At 35.8% G+C, this 18,761-nt stretch overlaps 1 protein-coding gene across 7 annotated transcripts in view; it reads right to left on the bottom strand.

Moving 5' to 3' along the window:
* Positions 1-17,998, bottom strand: part of TMEM67 (transmembrane protein 67) — a 54,898-nt gene extending 36,900 nt beyond the window's left edge. For 6 of the 7 annotated variants that reach the window (XM_001914955.6, XM_014728052.3, XM_070222298.1 and 3 more), the window contains exons 1-6: positions 17,685-17,944; positions 15,656-15,744; positions 13,658-13,751; positions 6,181-6,280; positions 3,727-3,796; positions 3,558-3,632 (exon numbers count right to left, since the gene is read on the bottom strand). In XM_001914955.6, coding sequence (XP_001914990.2) covers positions 3,558-3,632; positions 3,727-3,796; positions 6,181-6,280; positions 13,658-13,751; positions 15,656-15,744; positions 17,685-17,940 — 684 coding nt within the window. In that variant the 5' untranslated portion in view covers positions 17,941-17,944. Of the gene's footprint in view, positions 1-3,557; positions 3,633-3,726; positions 3,797-6,180; positions 6,281-13,657; positions 13,752-15,655; positions 15,745-17,684 lie in introns of all 7 variants that reach the window. The other variant, XM_014728050.3, reaches the window with a different exon arrangement.
* Between the last annotated feature and the right edge of the window lie 763 nt (positions 17,999-18,761).

The raw sequence follows: 18,761 nt of genomic DNA, 5'->3' as shown, positions 1-18,761 counted from the left end.
ATTCAATGGATGTACAATTACATAAATTTCAATGCATAAACTAGAGTATTATGTGACTGTTTAAAATTATAATTATATTGGTTGAGCCTGGAACAAGGTATAGAGAAACCAAGGTAGTGCCTAAAAACTGATGGAGACGTGTCAAAATAACAGGAGCTATTTCAAAGGGAAATCCAAATTTGGGACAATTTGAGCTTTGAAAAGAAGAATAACAGTAACAGATTATAATACACTGAATAAACAAAGACTCCATGAGTTTGAAGTAAAAAAAAAGCACAGGGAGAGAAGAAATTTTCTATAAAGGAAATCTTTATAGAAGATTGCTAACTAATAAATATAAAGAGAATAATAGAATTGTGAAAACATTTTGAAATAACCAATTTAACAACTGATTTAGGCAAGAGTCATCAATGGCTGCTAAAATGGATATTTACATACTGTCAAAGCAAAATTTCAGATTAATGTATTAATCACAGTACCTTCACAACGGAGAGAAGTGGCAGACAACACTGTGACCAATCAAATTTAGCATCACCAATACTTTGACAGCCTGACATTATGGGTTCCTTATTATGATGCAATGGGCTGTACAGAACACCTATATTTTTGCAAACAAATGTTCCACTGATGATGTTCTCATCATGAGAAAACAATGAGAAAGATCCAGATTGTGGGACACTCTACAAGAAAACTGGCCTTTACTTTGCAAGAGTCAATGCCATAAAACAAAGAAAGCAAAAACAAAAAAACACAAAAGCAAAATAGAGCAAGTATCTCTGTTCTAAATCAAAGGAGACAAAAACCGCTAATTGTAATGTGTTATCTTTGACTGGATTCTGGAAACCACCTCCCTCCCAAAAAACTGGAGGGGAATAAAGGATATTATTGAACAAGTGGAGAAATTTGGATATGAACAGTGTATCAGGTAATTCTATTACATTAATTTTACATTTCTTAGATGTGATGCCAGGAAAATGCCCTTGTTCTTAGGAGCTATATAATAAAGTATTTACGAGTAAAACGTCCTATGTCGATGATTTGTTTTCAAGTGGCTCAGAAAAAAATATGTGCATGTGTATGCACGCATTTACACACACAGAGAAAGATAGAGCAAATGCGGCAAAATTAATAGTTGGCTAACCCAGGTAAAAGATATATGCACAGTGACTGTCTTATTTTTTCCAACTTTTCTGCAATTCTGAAATTTTCCAAAATAAAGCTTGGAAAAAACAAAAACCAAAGATGTGAGCTCTTTGGAGAAAGGGAATGGGAAGCCATTGACTCATATATATGGATATTCTTTACTGATTGGCAGCTATATTCCTGGAAAAGGACTGGATGCCTCTCTTGTAAAATTATACAAAAATAATTACATTCCAATTCTGTATTACTCAAGAAAACATTTGATCTGTAATGTTCTACATACACTTTCCAATCAGGAAGAGTGTATGCTATTAAGTCAATACAAGTATTTTAGTCTAGCTGGCAATTACATTCTCAACATAAACTAATAAAGATGCGTTCTGGTTTATCAATCAGTCTAATCTCTTGTGAATCTAATTACTTTGAATTGGTCCCTTAAAACCTGAATGACCTGCAAATGCACTGATAAAACTGAGTTCTTACACCTGTCTTGCTGAGGACAGGGCCAAGACAGTTATACCATCTTAGCTACACTTTGTTGACGCGTTTCACTCACTGGCTACACAAAACCAGTCTGAATAAACACCAGTTATAGAATGCCTTAAAGTCATGGACTTCAAATTTGTCCTTAGGAAAGCATCAGTGTTTAAGACCGGCATGTTTAAATGAAATACATTAGCTGAATCAGATAAACTTTAAGACTGGAACAGCCTTTCCCTGCCCACCTGCACTTCCCAGCAGAGAGGCCTACATCTGATCTACTACATAGTGGTGTGGGAGGGAGTATGTGGAGGTGGTGTGGAAGAGAGCTGTGTTACATTAAGCAAATGAGTAAATTCAGGATGAGACCCAGATTTCTCACTACTGAAGAAAGTACTGTCAAGTCTCACTACTTTCAAAATGAAAGGCTAAAAAGAACTCTGCAGTATTGCTTTGAAATTGAAAGTATCAGTATGAACTCATTTATTTTAATATATATATACAAGATAAATACAGAAACAGTACAGATATGTGTATGTATTTTCTAGTTATGTCTGCTAAGAGGGCATAGTAACCATGGTAATCTTGGTTTCTAAATATTATCATTAAGAACTTCTTAGAGAAGTGGCTGATTCCAGGGCTGAGGCAGGAAAAGCACAAGATGAGCCTGGAAATCTTGTTGTGTCAGAAGGTAAGGAAATGTTCAAATGATGATGAGAACACATGAATAAGACATAGGCGCCAACTTCAAGGGGCTTTTACAGGCCAAATCTAGGACAATTTGAGCATCAAAACAAATAATACATGTATTGGATTAAATATTGAATAGGAACCAATTGAATAGAATAGGAACCCACAAATCTATACTGTCATTAATAAACAAATAAATATAAAAATGAGAAGTAGGGAAAATTCTTCCTTATGTAGAATGTTAATAAATGTGGGAGGAAAGATAGAAACATCTGGCAACCATCATAGTAGCAGTTGATAAAGCCCAGCATTATCAGGGGAGACTAAAGCTACTATGTCAAGGTTTAGTGAAGAGGAGGAAGCCTAATCTTGGAAATTCTCTTCAAAAATACTATTCAATTACAAAGGGAAAATGGTAACTTTATAGCAGACATGGGACTTTCTGGCAAGTGATCAAGGAATTTTTGCTTGGTTTATCAAGATCCTAGATTTCACTCTCATCACGGCTATCCTCACAGCTCTCCTAATCACTCTCAATTATTCAAAGATGATTTTAGCAACTAGATCTGAGCCTATTCACCCCAAGCTCTGCTGGCATCGCTGGCATATTGGATATCTTCAATGCTCATTAACTAACTCCTAGGTAGTCAGCTAACTCCTATTCTCTCGGATTTGTGACCTCTTCAGTTCCAATTCATCCACTTACTTCCCATTTTACATCTGTTGCAAAAACTGTAAATCTATGCCACCACACTCTCATCCATAAAATAAAGAACCTGCCAGATATGAATAATCTTCATTTCTCCCATGACAACCACGTACAGGCACTTTGAGGTAGGTATTATGATTATACCCAATTTACAGACAATAAAACTGAGGTTTAGAAATGTTAAGTCCAAAGATACAAAACTAATGACTGATAAATCCAGGATTCAAATCTAGAGTCTCTGGTGCTCTGAACTCTATTATACTGCATTCTTTATAGGATCTACAAAGGAATTTTGCAGCTTAAACATTCCGAGATTCACTGAAAAAGGAATGAGCTAATGTAGAGAAGAGAGTAACTGTTATAAATTACTGATAATTATAATGCTGAGTTATTAGTGTAAGGTTTCTTAGACTGATGATTTGTTTTAAAGTGACTTACACATAAACAGTTCTCATTTTAGTCCCAAATTAATTACCAAAGGAAGAAATGCAGAAAGATCCTTAACAAGTGGAAAAAAAAATTCCAAGATACTCACAAGCTCTCCATAACGTGCAGTTGAAATTATATGTGGAGGAAAATTCCCTGTACTGCTGAAACATAATCCCCCTGTCTTCATAAATAAATAAGAAAAAAAAATCCTAGTTTATGGAAAGGTATAAGCAATTTAATTTTAAAATATACTTTATCAGTTTGATTAGCCTTACTAAAATGTTAGGTTCTGAACATGCACAGGATCTGCTGGTATTGATGAACGTTGGTTCACATCGAACACACCTGTTAATATAGCAAAAATAATTTTTAAAACATTAATGAATTACACTAAACCTAGTTTAATCGAGAACTTGTCTTCATAAATGCTGGATTAGTATACATTAATTCAGCTAAGCAATTACTTGTAATAAAGTAAACAAATTAAAAATATTAACACCAATTTGAATAGTTCTATACCACTCTTTGGATTACAAGGCAATTTAAAAATAATGAAATTAACCAACAATAGGAGAGTATTCTTTCAAAACCACTTGGAATGTATAAAATAAATAATACTGAATAGCAAAGATGGTTAAGTCACTCAATTGACAAAAGAGCCCAACAAACTCATATAAGTGAAACCAATCCATTTTTATAAGTAGTTTTATCAAATATACTCTCCTTATTTTATCTGCTACAAAGAAAAAAAGTAATATAAGCTAAAAAGATATGTTTATCTATGCCCTCATCAAATCTACAACCAATACTCTTTAAAGTCTATTCATCATCTTTATTTTATGAAAATACATTTTTCATTAATGAACGATATAATAAGAAGGAGGGCACTGGCCTACTGGGGACACTGATGGGTTTATATGAATATTCATTACTTGCAAGATGGGGCAGGTAGGAGGAGGGTCTGGAGCATGGCACAGAACTCAAACTGGGTTTGGGTGGTAGTGAAGGGGAAGACTTAGGGATCAACCCGGCAATCAGTATTTGGATGCTACAAGCCAGGTCAGCCTAAAAGAAAAGAAGATCCAACACTAAGTATCCCCAGAAGAAACTACTCAAGTATTTTCTATCTTAAACTTTGTAATCAAAGAGAAAACTGTGCTTAGAGGGAAGTCATCAGGTAGGCCTCTAAAAAAAGTGAATAAGTTGAAATAGGGATAATGTGTTTGAGTTAGAGAGAGGGAAGGGTGTATGTGTGTGATGTGCATATACACATGCATAAAAGAGCAACAGGAAGTGATAGAAAATAGGGCTATAATCAGGGTACCTGGGTTATTATAATTACTATTATATTTATTAATATGCTTTTTTATATAACATGATAATATATAGAGCACAGTACCTGGCACATAGTAAGTATGCTGCAAACAGAAGTTACTGTTATATACTATATATCACATTATAGATGATGTACAAATTATATAATAAATAAAAATAGCTACAGTAGCCCCCTCTTATCCATGAGGGATACATTCTAAGACCCCTGGTGGATGCCTGAAACCGTAGATAGTACTGAACACTATACAGTCAAGGGCCACATGATGACATTTCAGCCAATGACAGACTGCATATATGACAGTGATTCCGTAAGATTAGTGCCATATAGCCTAGGTGTGTAGCAGGCTATACCATCTAGGTTTGTGTAAGTACTCTCTGTGATGTTTGTACAATCATGAAATCACCTAACGATGCGTTACTCAGAATGTATCCCCGTCATTTAAGAGATGCATGACTGTATATACATGCTTTTTCCTATACATACATACCTATGATAAAGTTTAATTTATAAATTAGGCATAGTAAGAGATTAACAACAATAACTAATAATAAAATAGAACAATTATAACAATATACTGTAATACAAGTTACCATAGATCTTAGCAACCTCAGCATACAACTTTTTCTTTCTTAAGTCAAGAACTTTCACCTTTTCTCTTAAAGGAAGCACTTTACGACTTGTTGTTGGCATATCTGAATTGCCAGCACCACTACTCTCGTACCTTGGGGCTATTATCAAGTATAATAAGGGTTACTTGAACACAAGCACTGCGATGACAAGACAGTAGATCTGATAACCGAGATGGATACTAAGTGACTAATGGATAGGCAGTACACATAGTGTGGATACACTGGACAAAGGAATGATTCACGTCCTGAGCAGAACAAAACAGAAAGGCACGAGATTTCACTACTCAGAACTGTGTGCAATTTAAAACTTTTGAATTGTTTATTTCTCGAATTTTCCATTTAATATTTTCAGATCACAGGTGACTGAGGATAACTGAAACAAGGAAAGTGAAACTGCGGATAAGGGGGAACTACTGTACCTTTTGCTGAGCACTTACTCTGTAGTGCTATACTAAGAACTGTACATATTTATTTCTGAGCTGTCATAACAGCCATAAAATGGGTGATCTATCCCCACTCCAAAGACAAGGAGACTGACTTAGTGAGCTATCTAAGGTCAAACAATAAGAGACTGAGTCAAGATTTGAACCCTATTCTGTCTCATTCTCTGGGCCTCAGCTTCTTTATCTGCTAATGCTACTTCTATCCTTCCTTGGGTTTTTGTGAGGAGCAAGTGATATGATGGGAAAGTACTTTACAAAGGTACAGATCCCACATAAATATAAGATGATATTAAAAAGGTTAGCACCCAGCACACTGCTTACCTGTCTCCTAAAGCATTTGCTACTGTAAAAGAGTTTTCATTTTCATCACAGAGTTTACAAGTTGCTTGAGACAACAATGTTCCGTTAACATCTCTTTCCACTAAACAATTAGAAACAAAATTAAGATGCAACTCACAGTCAACATATAAGCTCCTATATACTTAGTAAAATCCATTTGTAATTATTATTCTAATAATTCTCAAAACACCTTATTTGCGTAAAAGGCATGTCAAGCACTTCCATAATAAAATATAGAAAAGTGAAGACTTCCCCATTCCCACATAAAAAAACTGAGACTAATTTTCCAAATCATTAATAATAAACTAATATTTTTTCCTTAAAAGTTTTCTTACCTCTCACCTGTACATTCCTGTTATACTAGGTATGGGGAAACAAGTATTTTCTTAGACTGCTGATATGTTTCTGCAACTTAGAGGACTTTTGGCAGTATCTATTAAAACTTTAAATTCACATACCATACAACACTACAATTTCATTTTTAGATACCTACCCTACAGAAACACTTGCACATGTGTATGAGGATATTCATCAAAGCATTATTTGTTAGAAAACAACCTAAATATTTAAAACAACGAAATGGTGCTATATCCATACTATGAAACTATAGAATGGATTAAAAAGAAGGAGGTAGATCTAACAGGTCATATTAAGTGAAAAAAGTATGCTATAGAACAATATTTTTGGTGTGAAACATTCATAAAAATACCACTTACATTTCCTGTGACCATAATGTCTATCTGTACATTAAAAACAGGAAAAGAAAAAGATTCTAGGAGGACACACTCTCACACACACCCCCACACCCCCAAATAGTAACAATCACTTTGGGGCTGAGGGAATAATAGAGAATCTGCATTGGGGAAAATGGTCAAAGATCATTAGTCCCAATCATGTTATCCATAATGTTTTAAGTTTTTGCAAGGTAGTAAAAATAATTTTAACAAAAGGTGAACAACTTGTTCCTTGTGCAGTCATTCTGTTTCAGGGGATGCCATTTACTGAAACGGAGTTTAGTTTACTGACTATTTACTCAGGCCCCACTACTTAGTCTCTCTCTTCTTTTCTTCTCATGCTCCACATTAAAAAAATGATTAAAATTAAAAAATAAATCTGCAAATCCTGACAGCTGTCTCTTCCAAATATATCCAGAATATATATTATCTCTACCTCCACAACTACTCCCTGGGCACAGTGGCACCATCTAGCATCTGAACTTTCACAACAACTTCCTAACTGGAGCCCTGGTTCTACTCTCCAGGCAGTAGCTAGAGTGAGCCTTTTAAAAACTAAATGTGATCATTTCACTCCTAGGAAAATCTTACGGTGGTCTTTCCTCTTCACACAGGGTAATTTCCAAGGTCACCATCATAGCCTTTTAAAAGGCCTTACATGATTTGCATACCATCACTCCCAACTTTTCAGACCCACTTGCTTCTGCTTTCCTCCTCTTTTGCTTCAGCCACATTAGTGTACTTGCTGATCTTTGAACATGCCAAACACGCCCCCCATCTTAGGACCTTTGCACTTGCTATTCCTTCTGTTAGAATGAGTTCCCCAGGCATCTACATGGCTCTGTCCCTCACTTCCTTCAAGTCCTTGCTCAGATGTCACCTTTCCAGAGAGGCATTTCATGATCATCTATGTAAAATAACACCCTGCTCTCCCCCTTTCCCTGCCTTATTTGTCTTCACAGCACTTACTATCACCTGCTAAGTACTCAGCCACTTGTTTACTGTTTTTCTCTTGCCACAAGAATTTTTTTTTTGCCACAAGAACGTAAGTTTGATTCATTGCTGTATCCCAACATCTAGCACGTGGTGCTCAAACTTTTTTTTAGTTAGAATGGTTTAAAATTGGGAGGTTTCATATAAAAGTTTATATTTCTGGCATTTCTTAAAAAATAGAAAAATCTAGCTTCATGGGACCCATGTTCTTACATGACAACAACATACTGGAGTTGAACTGGGGCTAGCTATTGCCCTTTAGCTTAACTGTCTTTCTGCTAAATAAAGTTTTAAAAATTTATTTTAAAATTTAATTTTTATCAACAAATATTTATGAATAAATGAATAAATATGACGACACTTCTATAAATATTTTCAAGGATAAGACATATAAATGCATACAGCATTCCTGGAAGAATATAAAAGAAACAACAGTGGTTACATTTGAGGACTGGGAATGGGAGTGGGGGTAAGAGGGAAAAGGACCTTTGGTTTTTATTTTGTATTTTTCTATACTATTTAAATTTCTAACCACATGCACATATTACTTTAATTTTAAAAAGTAAAATTTTGAAGTTGAAAAATGCAGATACATGTATTTTTAAGCAGTAGGTCTCTATGTGCTCTTTTGGAACTATCTCCAAAATAAACTGCATATAAACACTCCAAAATATTTTCATTTATATAAAAAAAACTTTGCAAGCAAAGAGAAGTAACAATTACCTTAGGGTAACTTCTGGAAAATGAAATAGGTGGGGAGTGCAGACTTTCACTTCTCATTTTATAGCCTCAAGAATTATTTGATATTTTTAATGATGTGTACTTACTGTGTTAATAATTTTTCAATAATTATTTACCTGATAAGGGCAATTCTCTTCTTCTACTAGAAATGGGATGAGTTGAGAGAAGCTGTGCAAGAAGTGAAATGTACCCTCTTTCTGTTCACTCTTCCACTCCTTCCCAACCCCTCTTACAAACCCACGAAGAAATTAACAGCACAAGTTCAAGGCAGCTCTAAGGAGCTCACACCACGGAGAATTTTAAGTACGTAAAAGTAGCCTCCAAAATAGTGAAATACTGTTTGCACAGCTGATTGAACCTTAAGGGGTCCTGGGGTCAGAGCCACTGTTTAGACCCCCTGGAATCCAGCCTTTATTCTCAACAATTCACTAAAACTGCAACTTTAACACCAGTAATTTCTGACTGTCAAAAGTCATCTCAGTAACTCAGTCCACACTGACTTCTCCACAGCATTGAATCTATGGACCATCATTGCCTTCACTCCCACTTAGAAATTCTGGAGATATTTGTGACTTTTCCCTTTTCCTCATCCCCATATTCCATCACTCATCTAGGTCTATTATCACCCTTTTAATGTTTCTAGCATCTACTCCTTTGTGTATAATTTGTCTCAACTCTGGTTCAGGTCTTTATATCCTCATGTCTACAGAACAGCAACAGTCTCTTCAGTTCTCCCTACTTCCAGTCTTCCATTTCTTAAACGTAAACGTCATGAGGGCAGGGACTTTATTCCTGCTTACTAAATTCCGTTAACTGCGTTATCCCTTGTGCCCCTGGACAATGCCTAGCACATAGCAGGCACTCAATAAACATTTGTTGAATGAACAAATACAACAGATGGCTGCCAGATTAATCACTCTCCTGTTCAAAACTTTCAGTGAAACACCTATGCCTACAGAACATCCTACCATTCAAAGCCTTCCACAGTCTGGACCAATGCTCCTGGCAAAACGTTATTCTCATAGTCCCTACACTTTCCATCTGGATGCTTACATTTGTAATAATACCCTTACTCACACTGTTCCTTCTGCCTGGAATGTTCTCCTCTCTTTTGCTACCTTTAGAAACTCTATTAATCCTTCAAGGTTCAGCTATTATACTGCCTTTTCCTGCAACCTTCTCAAACAACCCTGGTTGAAGTGAGTTCGTCCTTATACAGCATTTATTGTCTATAGTGCACATTTGATGATTTAATATATGTGCCCCTTGTGAAAATCTTTTATTGCTATCTTGCTCTGCAAACTACTTTTCCATATGCATGTCCTGCCTTCTAACTAAATAAATTGATGGCAAGGATTTTTATTTCTTTAAAAAAATTAATTTTTGAAAAGGTAATGCATAAATAAAGTTTAAAAATAAAAGGCACAGAAGAATTTAAAGTGAAAATTAAGTCTCTTCCCAACCCCTTTCTCCCAGACACCCAGTTTTCCATTGGAGGCAACTATTGGAGGCAATAGTTACCAGTTTCTTGTGAATTCTTCCAGATATAGGCTATGCATAAGCACATATGCATACGTAATCTTTTTTAGAAAGCATAAATGGTAGCATACCAAATACATAAAACAGTACCTATGACAACCAGCAGGTACTCAACACATATTTGTGGATGAATGAACTTCCTATACCTTGCTTTTTTACTTAATATACCTGGGATTTCTTTCCACAGCAATAATTATAGAACTGTGTTATCTTTCTATAGCTGCATCCTACACCATTGTATGGATCTACCTTAGTTTATTTGACCAATATTCTCTTGACAGACTTTTACATTGTTTATAATCTTTTGCCTTAGGAATAATGTTGCAATAAAAAAAATGCATACACTTCTGCAGACAAATATTTACCTGTACTGGGACAAGAAATTTCTAGATGAGGGCCACCAGGCAACAACCTGCATTTAATAAATATTGTCAAGTTGCTCTCCAGAGAGGTTGCACCAATTTCTAGTTCCCCAATATAAAATGAATGATTGTTTCCCTGTCTCCTGTATCCCTTGGAAACACGTTGTTAAAGTTCAAAAAGTTTGATAACAAAATCTGGTAGGTCAAAAACAAAATTTACTTTAAAATTTTAATATTATACTTACTGAGTAAAGTTGAGGATTTTTTTCATGTTTAATTATTTTTTTCTCTGTGAATATTATTCATGATTTTTGGCCATTTTTAAAAATCAGTTGTTCAGGGGCTGGCCCGGTGGCGCAGCTGTTAAGTGCGCACGTTCCGCCTCAGCAGCCCAGGGTTCACCAGTTCGGATCCTGGGTGTGGACATGGCACCGCTTGGCAAGACATGCTGTGGTAGGCATCTCACATAGAAAGTAGAGGAAGATGGGCATGGATGTTAGCTCAGGGCCAGTCTTCCTCAGCAAAAAAGAGGAGGATTGGCAGCAGATGTTAGCTCAGGGCTAATCTTCCTCAAAAAAAAAAATCGGTTATTCATCTTGTTCTAAGTTATTGTAGAAGCTTTACATGTAGTGCAGATTGCAGAACTTAGCCCTCTGTCTGTTGTATGTATTATAAATTTTCCCTAGTTTGTAGGGTTTTTTTCTGGTATTGCTTATGTTTTTCTTTTCAGGTGGTATTTTTTTATTTTTATGTAGCCAAATTTACCAACTTTTCCTTCTGTAGCTTCCAGGTTTTTTCACATACTTAGAAAACTTATTCCACACCAAGACTATAAAATGTTTTCCTATTTTTTATGAACTTTCATAGATTCATATTTAATACTTAAATATTTTCTTGACCTGAAATTTAGTTTTCTTTAAGGAATAAGATGGAAACTCAACTTAGTATTTTCCCAGTTTCCCCAACACCATTTACTAATTAGCCTTTTCTCCATTGATATGAAATGTCACTTTTATCACATACCACATTCCCATATGGAGTGAATCTCTTTGGTTTTTCTACTTTAAGTTTCATCCATCAGTATGTGCTACCCATATGCCAGCCATACATTATTACAGTAGCTATAAAATGTACATAATATTTGATGGGGTTGTTTCCTCTTTCCTTTTTCGGAATGTTCCTGGATTTCCATGTATTTTTCAAGACAAACTTCATTTATTAAAGCCTACCTTTGTGTCTCTTGGTAACACTCTAAGTTTTCTTCAATTAATTTATCTCATACATTTCTCCTAAAGTTTATGCTTAGGCGTTTTTTTCTTTTCTGTAGTTACTGTAGATAAGATCTTTTCTTCATATTTTCTAAAGGACTGTTGTTCAGATAGAATTTTTTGAAATTAATTTTGTATCCAGGAACCTTTACTATTTACAATTTTTAGTGTTTCCCTTGGGTTTTCTAAACACATAATCAAATCATTGGAAATTAATGATGTTTATCTTCTCCTTTTTAAATACTCTATGATCTATTTCTTTCACTTAGCTAAGAGCACAGTTTACATTTTTATCTGGGTCCTGACACTAACAGAAATGCTCATAATTTTTCCCTATTAAGAATCATATCAGTTTTTGAGTTGAAACATATATTTTATCATGTTAAGGAAGTATCCAGCTAATCCTATATCATTAAGAATTATTTTTTTTGTTTACTTTTTAAAATTGAGGTTATGATAGTTTACAACCTTGTGAAATTTCAGTTGTATGTTATTAGTTGCCAGTCATCTTATAGGTGCACCGCTTCACTCTTTGTGCTCAACCCCACCTCGCCCCTTCCCCCTGGCAACCACTAATCTGTTCTCTTTGTCCATGTGTTTGTTTATCTTCCACATATTAGTGGAGTCATACAATTTGTCTTTCTTTATCTGGCTTATTTCACTTAACATAAAACCCTCAAGGTCCATCCAGGTTGTTGTGAATGGGATGATTTTGTCATTTTTTATGGCTGAGTAGTATTCCATTGGATATATATACCATATCTTCTTTATCCAGTCATCAGTCAATGGGCACTTAGGTTGCTTCCACATCTTGGCTATTGTGAACAATGCTGCAATGAACATAGGGGTGTATAAGTCTCTTTGAACTGCTGATTTCAAGTTCTTTGGATAGATACCCAGTAGTGGGATGGCTGGGTCATATGGTATTTCTATTTTTAAGTTTTTGAGGAATCTCCATACTGTTTTCCATAGTGGCTGCACCAGTTTGACTTCCCAACAGCAGTGTATGAGGGTTCCTTTTTCTCCAAAACCTCTCCAACATTTGCTATTTTTTGTCTTGGCTAGTTTAGTCATTCTAACTGGTGTAAGGTGATATCTTAGTGTAGTTTTGGTTTGCATTTCCCCGATGATCAGTGACGATGAACATCTATTCATGAGCCTATTGGGCATCATATAGCTTCCCTGGAGAAATGTCTGTTCATATCCCCTACCCACTTTTTGATCAGGTTGTTTGATTTTTTGTTGTTGAGTTGTGTGACTTCTTTATATATTATGCAGATTAACCCTTTGTCAGTTACATGATTTGCAAATATTTTTTCCAGGTTGGTGGGTTGTCTTTTCGTTTCAATCCTATTTTCCCTTGCCTTGTAGAAGCTCTTTAGTCTGACAAAGTCCCATTTGTTTATTCTTTCTATTGCTTTCCTTGTCCGAGAAGACACAGTGTCTGAAAAGATCATTTTAAGACTGATGTCAAAGAATGTACTGCCTATATTTTCTTCTAGAAGTCTTATGGTTTCAGGTCTTATGTTTAAGTCTTTGATCCATTTTGAGCTTATTTTTGTGAACGGCATTAGAGAATATTCTACCTTCATTCTTTTACATGTGGCTGTCCAGTTTTCCCAACACAAGAATTATTTTTTTAATCAAGTAAGGCTTTTTATTCTCTTCCCAATGTCTGCTGTTGTCTTAAACATCATTAAATTTTAGACAACAATAATAAAAAATACTATTAAGAAATCACCAAGCTATTTCAATTAATGTCCTTATCAAAAACAAACACAGATGAAGATTCATCACTACTATTTCATAATCTATTTATTACCTAAAATATGGCCAGTGGGACAGTGGCATTTGCCTTCTGCAGTTAAACCACTAGGGCAAGAAATGCAGTTCCAGCCATCTCGAGTAACACCTTTCTAAATTAAAAAAAAAAAAAAAAAATTATTTTCTCCTGCTTAATTGATCATATAAGTTCAAAAAGCCACAATAGTGTATAATTAGCAGTCAATATTCAAATAAATCATAAACATATGAACTACATAAAAATCTCCTGGATAGCCAATTTGTGCTTATATTCCAAAATTAAGCTATACATTATTACTATGTATTGATGACTATTAACTCTGGCTAACAGTTCTTTCTTTTTCATGATTTTCAGTTCAAATGAGTCCTTCCTTTTATAATTAAAATTATCACTGAGTCTTTTCCACTTATAAAGAGAAAACACAACAAAATTCACCAAGGTTTTATCAATAAATAGCCCATTAATAGTTTAGTCTTATTTGTTCTAAAATAATTATTCTAATTTTTAAAAATTCAAATACATTAGGTTTTAAAAATTAAGTTATGGGGCCAGCCTGGTGGCGTAGTGGTTAAGTTCATGTACTTTGCTTCAGGGCCCAGGGTTTGCAGGTTGGGATCCTGGGCACAGACCTACACATTGCTCATCAAGCCATGCTGTGGCAGCGTCCCACATAAAAAATAGAGGAAGACTGGCACAGATGTTAGCCCAGTGACACTCTTACTCAAGCAAATAGAGGAAGATTGGCGATAGATGTTAGCTCAGGGCCAGTCTTCCTCACAAAAAATAAATAAATAAATAAGTTCTGATTAAAAATGGGTGAGTTTTATGGCATATAAATTATATGTAAATATAAAGTTGTTAAAATTAAATTATGACATTTCCTTCTACCCATTAATAGTTTGCACTAATAAAGATTTTCAATAAATATGACATCATTAAAAATTGGGTTATTACATTATATTGTTTAGGAAAAACCTGGGGTAAAAATATAGTAATTATAATACAAACATGGATGTAACCAAAATTGATAGAAAACAATGACAATAACAAAACAATGCCACAAATTATTTTAAATTTTAGTTGAAAAGACTGGATATATCAAGAAATGCTCTTATATTTGGCACTACATTAATATAGGACTATTAAAAAATTATGATAGCTTTGTAAAGTCACTGAAAAATAAACCTGCTTTGGCACCATTTCATATTAGTGACATTTTTATCATTGGCAATTCAGCTGGGGTCAATATTTTTAAAAATATAAAATAATTATCAAAATGGTCATCACATCTATAAGTACTAGCCATAAATTAGGACAACCGGTAATTTTATATTAACTTCCCAGATTGAATTTTTTTTAATACAGATAATGAGAAGAAACATTACTATAAAAGTCAGAACTGGCACACAGAGACTCCTAATTACCCAAAATGATGGAAAATGTATTTCTGTTAATTAAGAATCATCATTTACAGTAACTATTAGTTTACTAACTTTCAAAAATTATGATATAATAAAATGACCAGAATACAGCAACAAATATTATTTAACATATTTAGTGATGCAACTGGCATTTCATGGACTTATCACACCTTAGATATCATTATGAACACGAATTATCATATAAAACTATTGACATAATAAGTCTAGGATACTAAATTCATTCTGTACCAAAGGATACACACATCCCATATTTGCTCTATATATGTATCATTTATCTATTTTTCTTTATATTTGAGTTACTCTAAGAAGAAAAATAAAGACATACAAATTTTCACAGCTTTGTGGTTTTTTGGATTCCAGATTTTGAAAACCAAAGCAATATATTTCTGTTTTTTCAAAGTTTGCATAAAATTTCACTTACCTACCAAAATTTATTCAAGTAAAACCAAAGTTAGCTTAATAATTGCAAAGTTTGTGGGAAAATATGAGAGTGCAGCATTGTTAAAGTTTAAAAAATAAAGACATTTAATTTACTTTTTAATAGTAAAATTATTTAAAAATAAATACTCCATACCATGTTTTCTGGGCACTTTTTACAAATAATATCAGGTCCTCCATTATTAGAGATCACCTGAAATCCTGGTAGACACACACATGAAGTTCCTAAAAAGAAAAGAGTCAACTTTGACCTTGGTAAACAAAAATAAAACTCCAAGATTCTGAACCTTTTAATAATTCTTAAGATCTTGAAAAGTAGTATATTAGTTACGAGCAAGACTCTAGAGCCAGTACCTCTTGGCTTCAAATGCAGAAACATATTTCTAGGGTTCTAATCTTGATTCTGCTACTTAGTTGTGTGACCTTGAGCAAGTTACTGAACTTCTCTGTGCCCTGGCTTCCACTTGGGTAAAATGAGGACAACAGTATCTACCTCACAGGGTTAGTATGAGTATTAGTTACGTATGTTATGTATTAGTTAAGTATGTATATGTATTAGTTACATATTAGTATGTACAGGTCTTAGAGTATGTCTGCCACACAGTAGGTATTGTGTTTGCTATCATTTTAAGTGCGAGCATAACTAATCTATTAAATTATTGGACTATTAAACTAATAAACTATTGATTTATTGCTATGGGAAATTTTACATTTCTATTTCACCCAAACATACACATACACTCAATGAATTCAAATTTACTTTGTCCAAACAAAACCTTATCAGGAAAGTCACCTTGATTCAAATAAAAAGCACTGTTTTCCTTTGTTTGGACAGATAATAAACATTATAAAAAAAATAACTATTGAACTTGCTGGATAGGTACGGATGTCATTCTCTAAGAAGACATAAGGTGGAATAGCACCCATAGGAATCTATGTGATAGAATGCATATGACATCTGGGTTCATAGTGATGAAACTAACACCTTACACTGGAGAGTCTGTGCAATGCTTTCTCATTCATATTTCCTCAGCTGAGGAGCCTGACCTGTCCTATACCATGAATTACATGAGGATATATCATATTTGAAGATGGCAGCAAGTAAGTACTATGGGTGACTAAATTGAGATTAAAAATATCTTAGACTTTAGAATATGGGAAAAGTCTTATTCTGAGCTGTGCAGTGAGAACTACAATCAAACGATGGACGTAACAAGAAAAAAAAACTTAAAGCTTAATCTAAAGAGATTTTAAGGGCAATTAGTAATATTCAACAATAAAATGGATAAGTCCTAAGGAAATCCATAATATTAAGAACACACTATATAGTGGAAATACATAGTTGGAGACTCAGAGCAAAGAGACACTTACAGAGTCTTCCAGTCTCAATGTGGGGGACACAGAAGACATTATAATCTCATCTGGGCTCCCATTTCCCAATCTGTAAAATTAGATGATTGGACCTAATCATGGTTAAGGTCCCTTCCAGCTCTTAGCTCTGGAATTTGAAAAGCAAGATAAAGGGCTGTTCAGGGCAGCCGGTGAAGTTCATACGCTCCTCTTTGGGGCGGGGTTCGCGGGTTCCGATGCCAGGCATGGGCCTACGCACCTCTCATCAAGCCATGCTGTGGCGGCATCACACATACAAAATAGAGGAAGATTGGCACAGATGTTAGCTCAGCGATAATCTTCCTCAAGCAAAAGAGGAAGACTGGCAAAATGTTAGCTCAGGGCCAATCTTCCTCATCAAAAAAAGAAAAAAAAGAAAAAGGCCTATAAAGTTCACAAACACTAATTTGCATTCCTTCCCCAATCTGTCCTGTCTCTTGCTCCTCTGCACCTCAGATTACTTCTCTATTTCTTCTCCATCGTCGGTGGGCGGCTTTCCAGGTGCCTCCCTAAAGACCCTTCGGACAGGAGTTGGAGACTGGCGCCCAGAAATCAATTACTGGCGAAGGCTCACGGGGTAGCGGACTCGGGAGTCCCCAACCTCGTTAGCGTGCAAGCTGCAATGTTCCAAGGAGATTCTTCTCTCAGGGGCAAGCGGTTAACTTTCCTGAAACATTCTTCCCGCAGCCGCAAACGCGTTTCCGCGACGCCGGGCTCCGGGAGCCGCGCCGCGGCGGGAGAGTGACTGTGGCCGGGCCCACCCCGCCCCGCCTCACCTCGGTTGTCCTGCCGCTGGTTGGCTCCACACGAGACACAGGACAGCGCGGAGATATCGAAGTACTGGTTGTGGCCGCACGTCTCCGGCTCCTGGAAAGGTAAGGAGAAGGTCTGGGCCTGTGAGACGCGAGGAAAGACCAACAGGAGGAACGCAGTCACAGCCGCGGAGGGTAACGGCAACCAAGCCGCCATGTCCGCTCCAGCGCCGCTGCCGCCCGTCACCATGGTGCAGACGCCGGCGGCTGTAAGCCCCATCAGCCTCTGCGGCGAGCCGGCAGAGCCGATTGGACAAACCCCGCCTGGGGTTCCAGCAGCATCTGCCTGCGCCGCCTGGTTGCTAGGTTACCAAAGCCGCAGGAAGCTGCCTTGTCTGAAAAAGCGTGGGTTAGAGGCATGCTACCCCTGGATCCTGCAGGCGCGATGGGCTATTTAAAACCTTTGTTTCAAACTCTGGGACGCGACCCATTAGCGGGCCATGAAATCAATTTAGGAGGTCAGGAAACAGCATACCACAGCAAAGAAAGTATCTGATTGTATCACAAAATTAAGAGTAAGTATTGTTTCATTAAACTGCTGAATGATATTTACATCAGAATTTATCCAGATTAAGTCTTGGTAAGGGAGACATTCCGACAGTGTATTTGTCAAAATATATTTGTCAGAAAGGTGGGGAAAACACCGATTTGAAGTATGCAGTGCTGGAAGATTGGCTCAAGCACAAAAAAAAGATCTTCCTGCCAGACCTTTCTTTGTGCTTCTACTTTCCTTGTTTTGAACATAGGAAATCATGTATATAAAATGAAATAATCTTTACCCCACTTGTTAGTAAAGAAGGAACCTCATTTTTTAGATCAAATTTACACATACGTAAATGTTGTCTTTCAAAGTAGGCACCCATGGAGGCTGTTAGCCCCAAAACATTTTAGAATTACCTTCAGATCCAGTTTATAGGTCACAAAAGAAAAATTTATTCCTTAACATTTAAGTCTCACTTCTGTTTTTGTTGTATTTTGTTTGTTTGAGTATTCTATTTTGTCCTCCTCCCCCCCTTTCCCAGTAAAATCACCCAACAAAAT

Source organism: Equus caballus, chromosome 9, assembly GCF_041296265.1.
Source record: "Equus caballus isolate H_3958 breed thoroughbred chromosome 9, TB-T2T, whole genome shotgun sequence".
Taxonomy (NCBI): Eukaryota; Metazoa; Chordata; class Mammalia; order Perissodactyla; family Equidae; genus Equus; species Equus caballus.
Note: the sequence above shows the minus strand (reverse complement) of the source record. Positions and strands in the feature narration are given on the sequence as shown.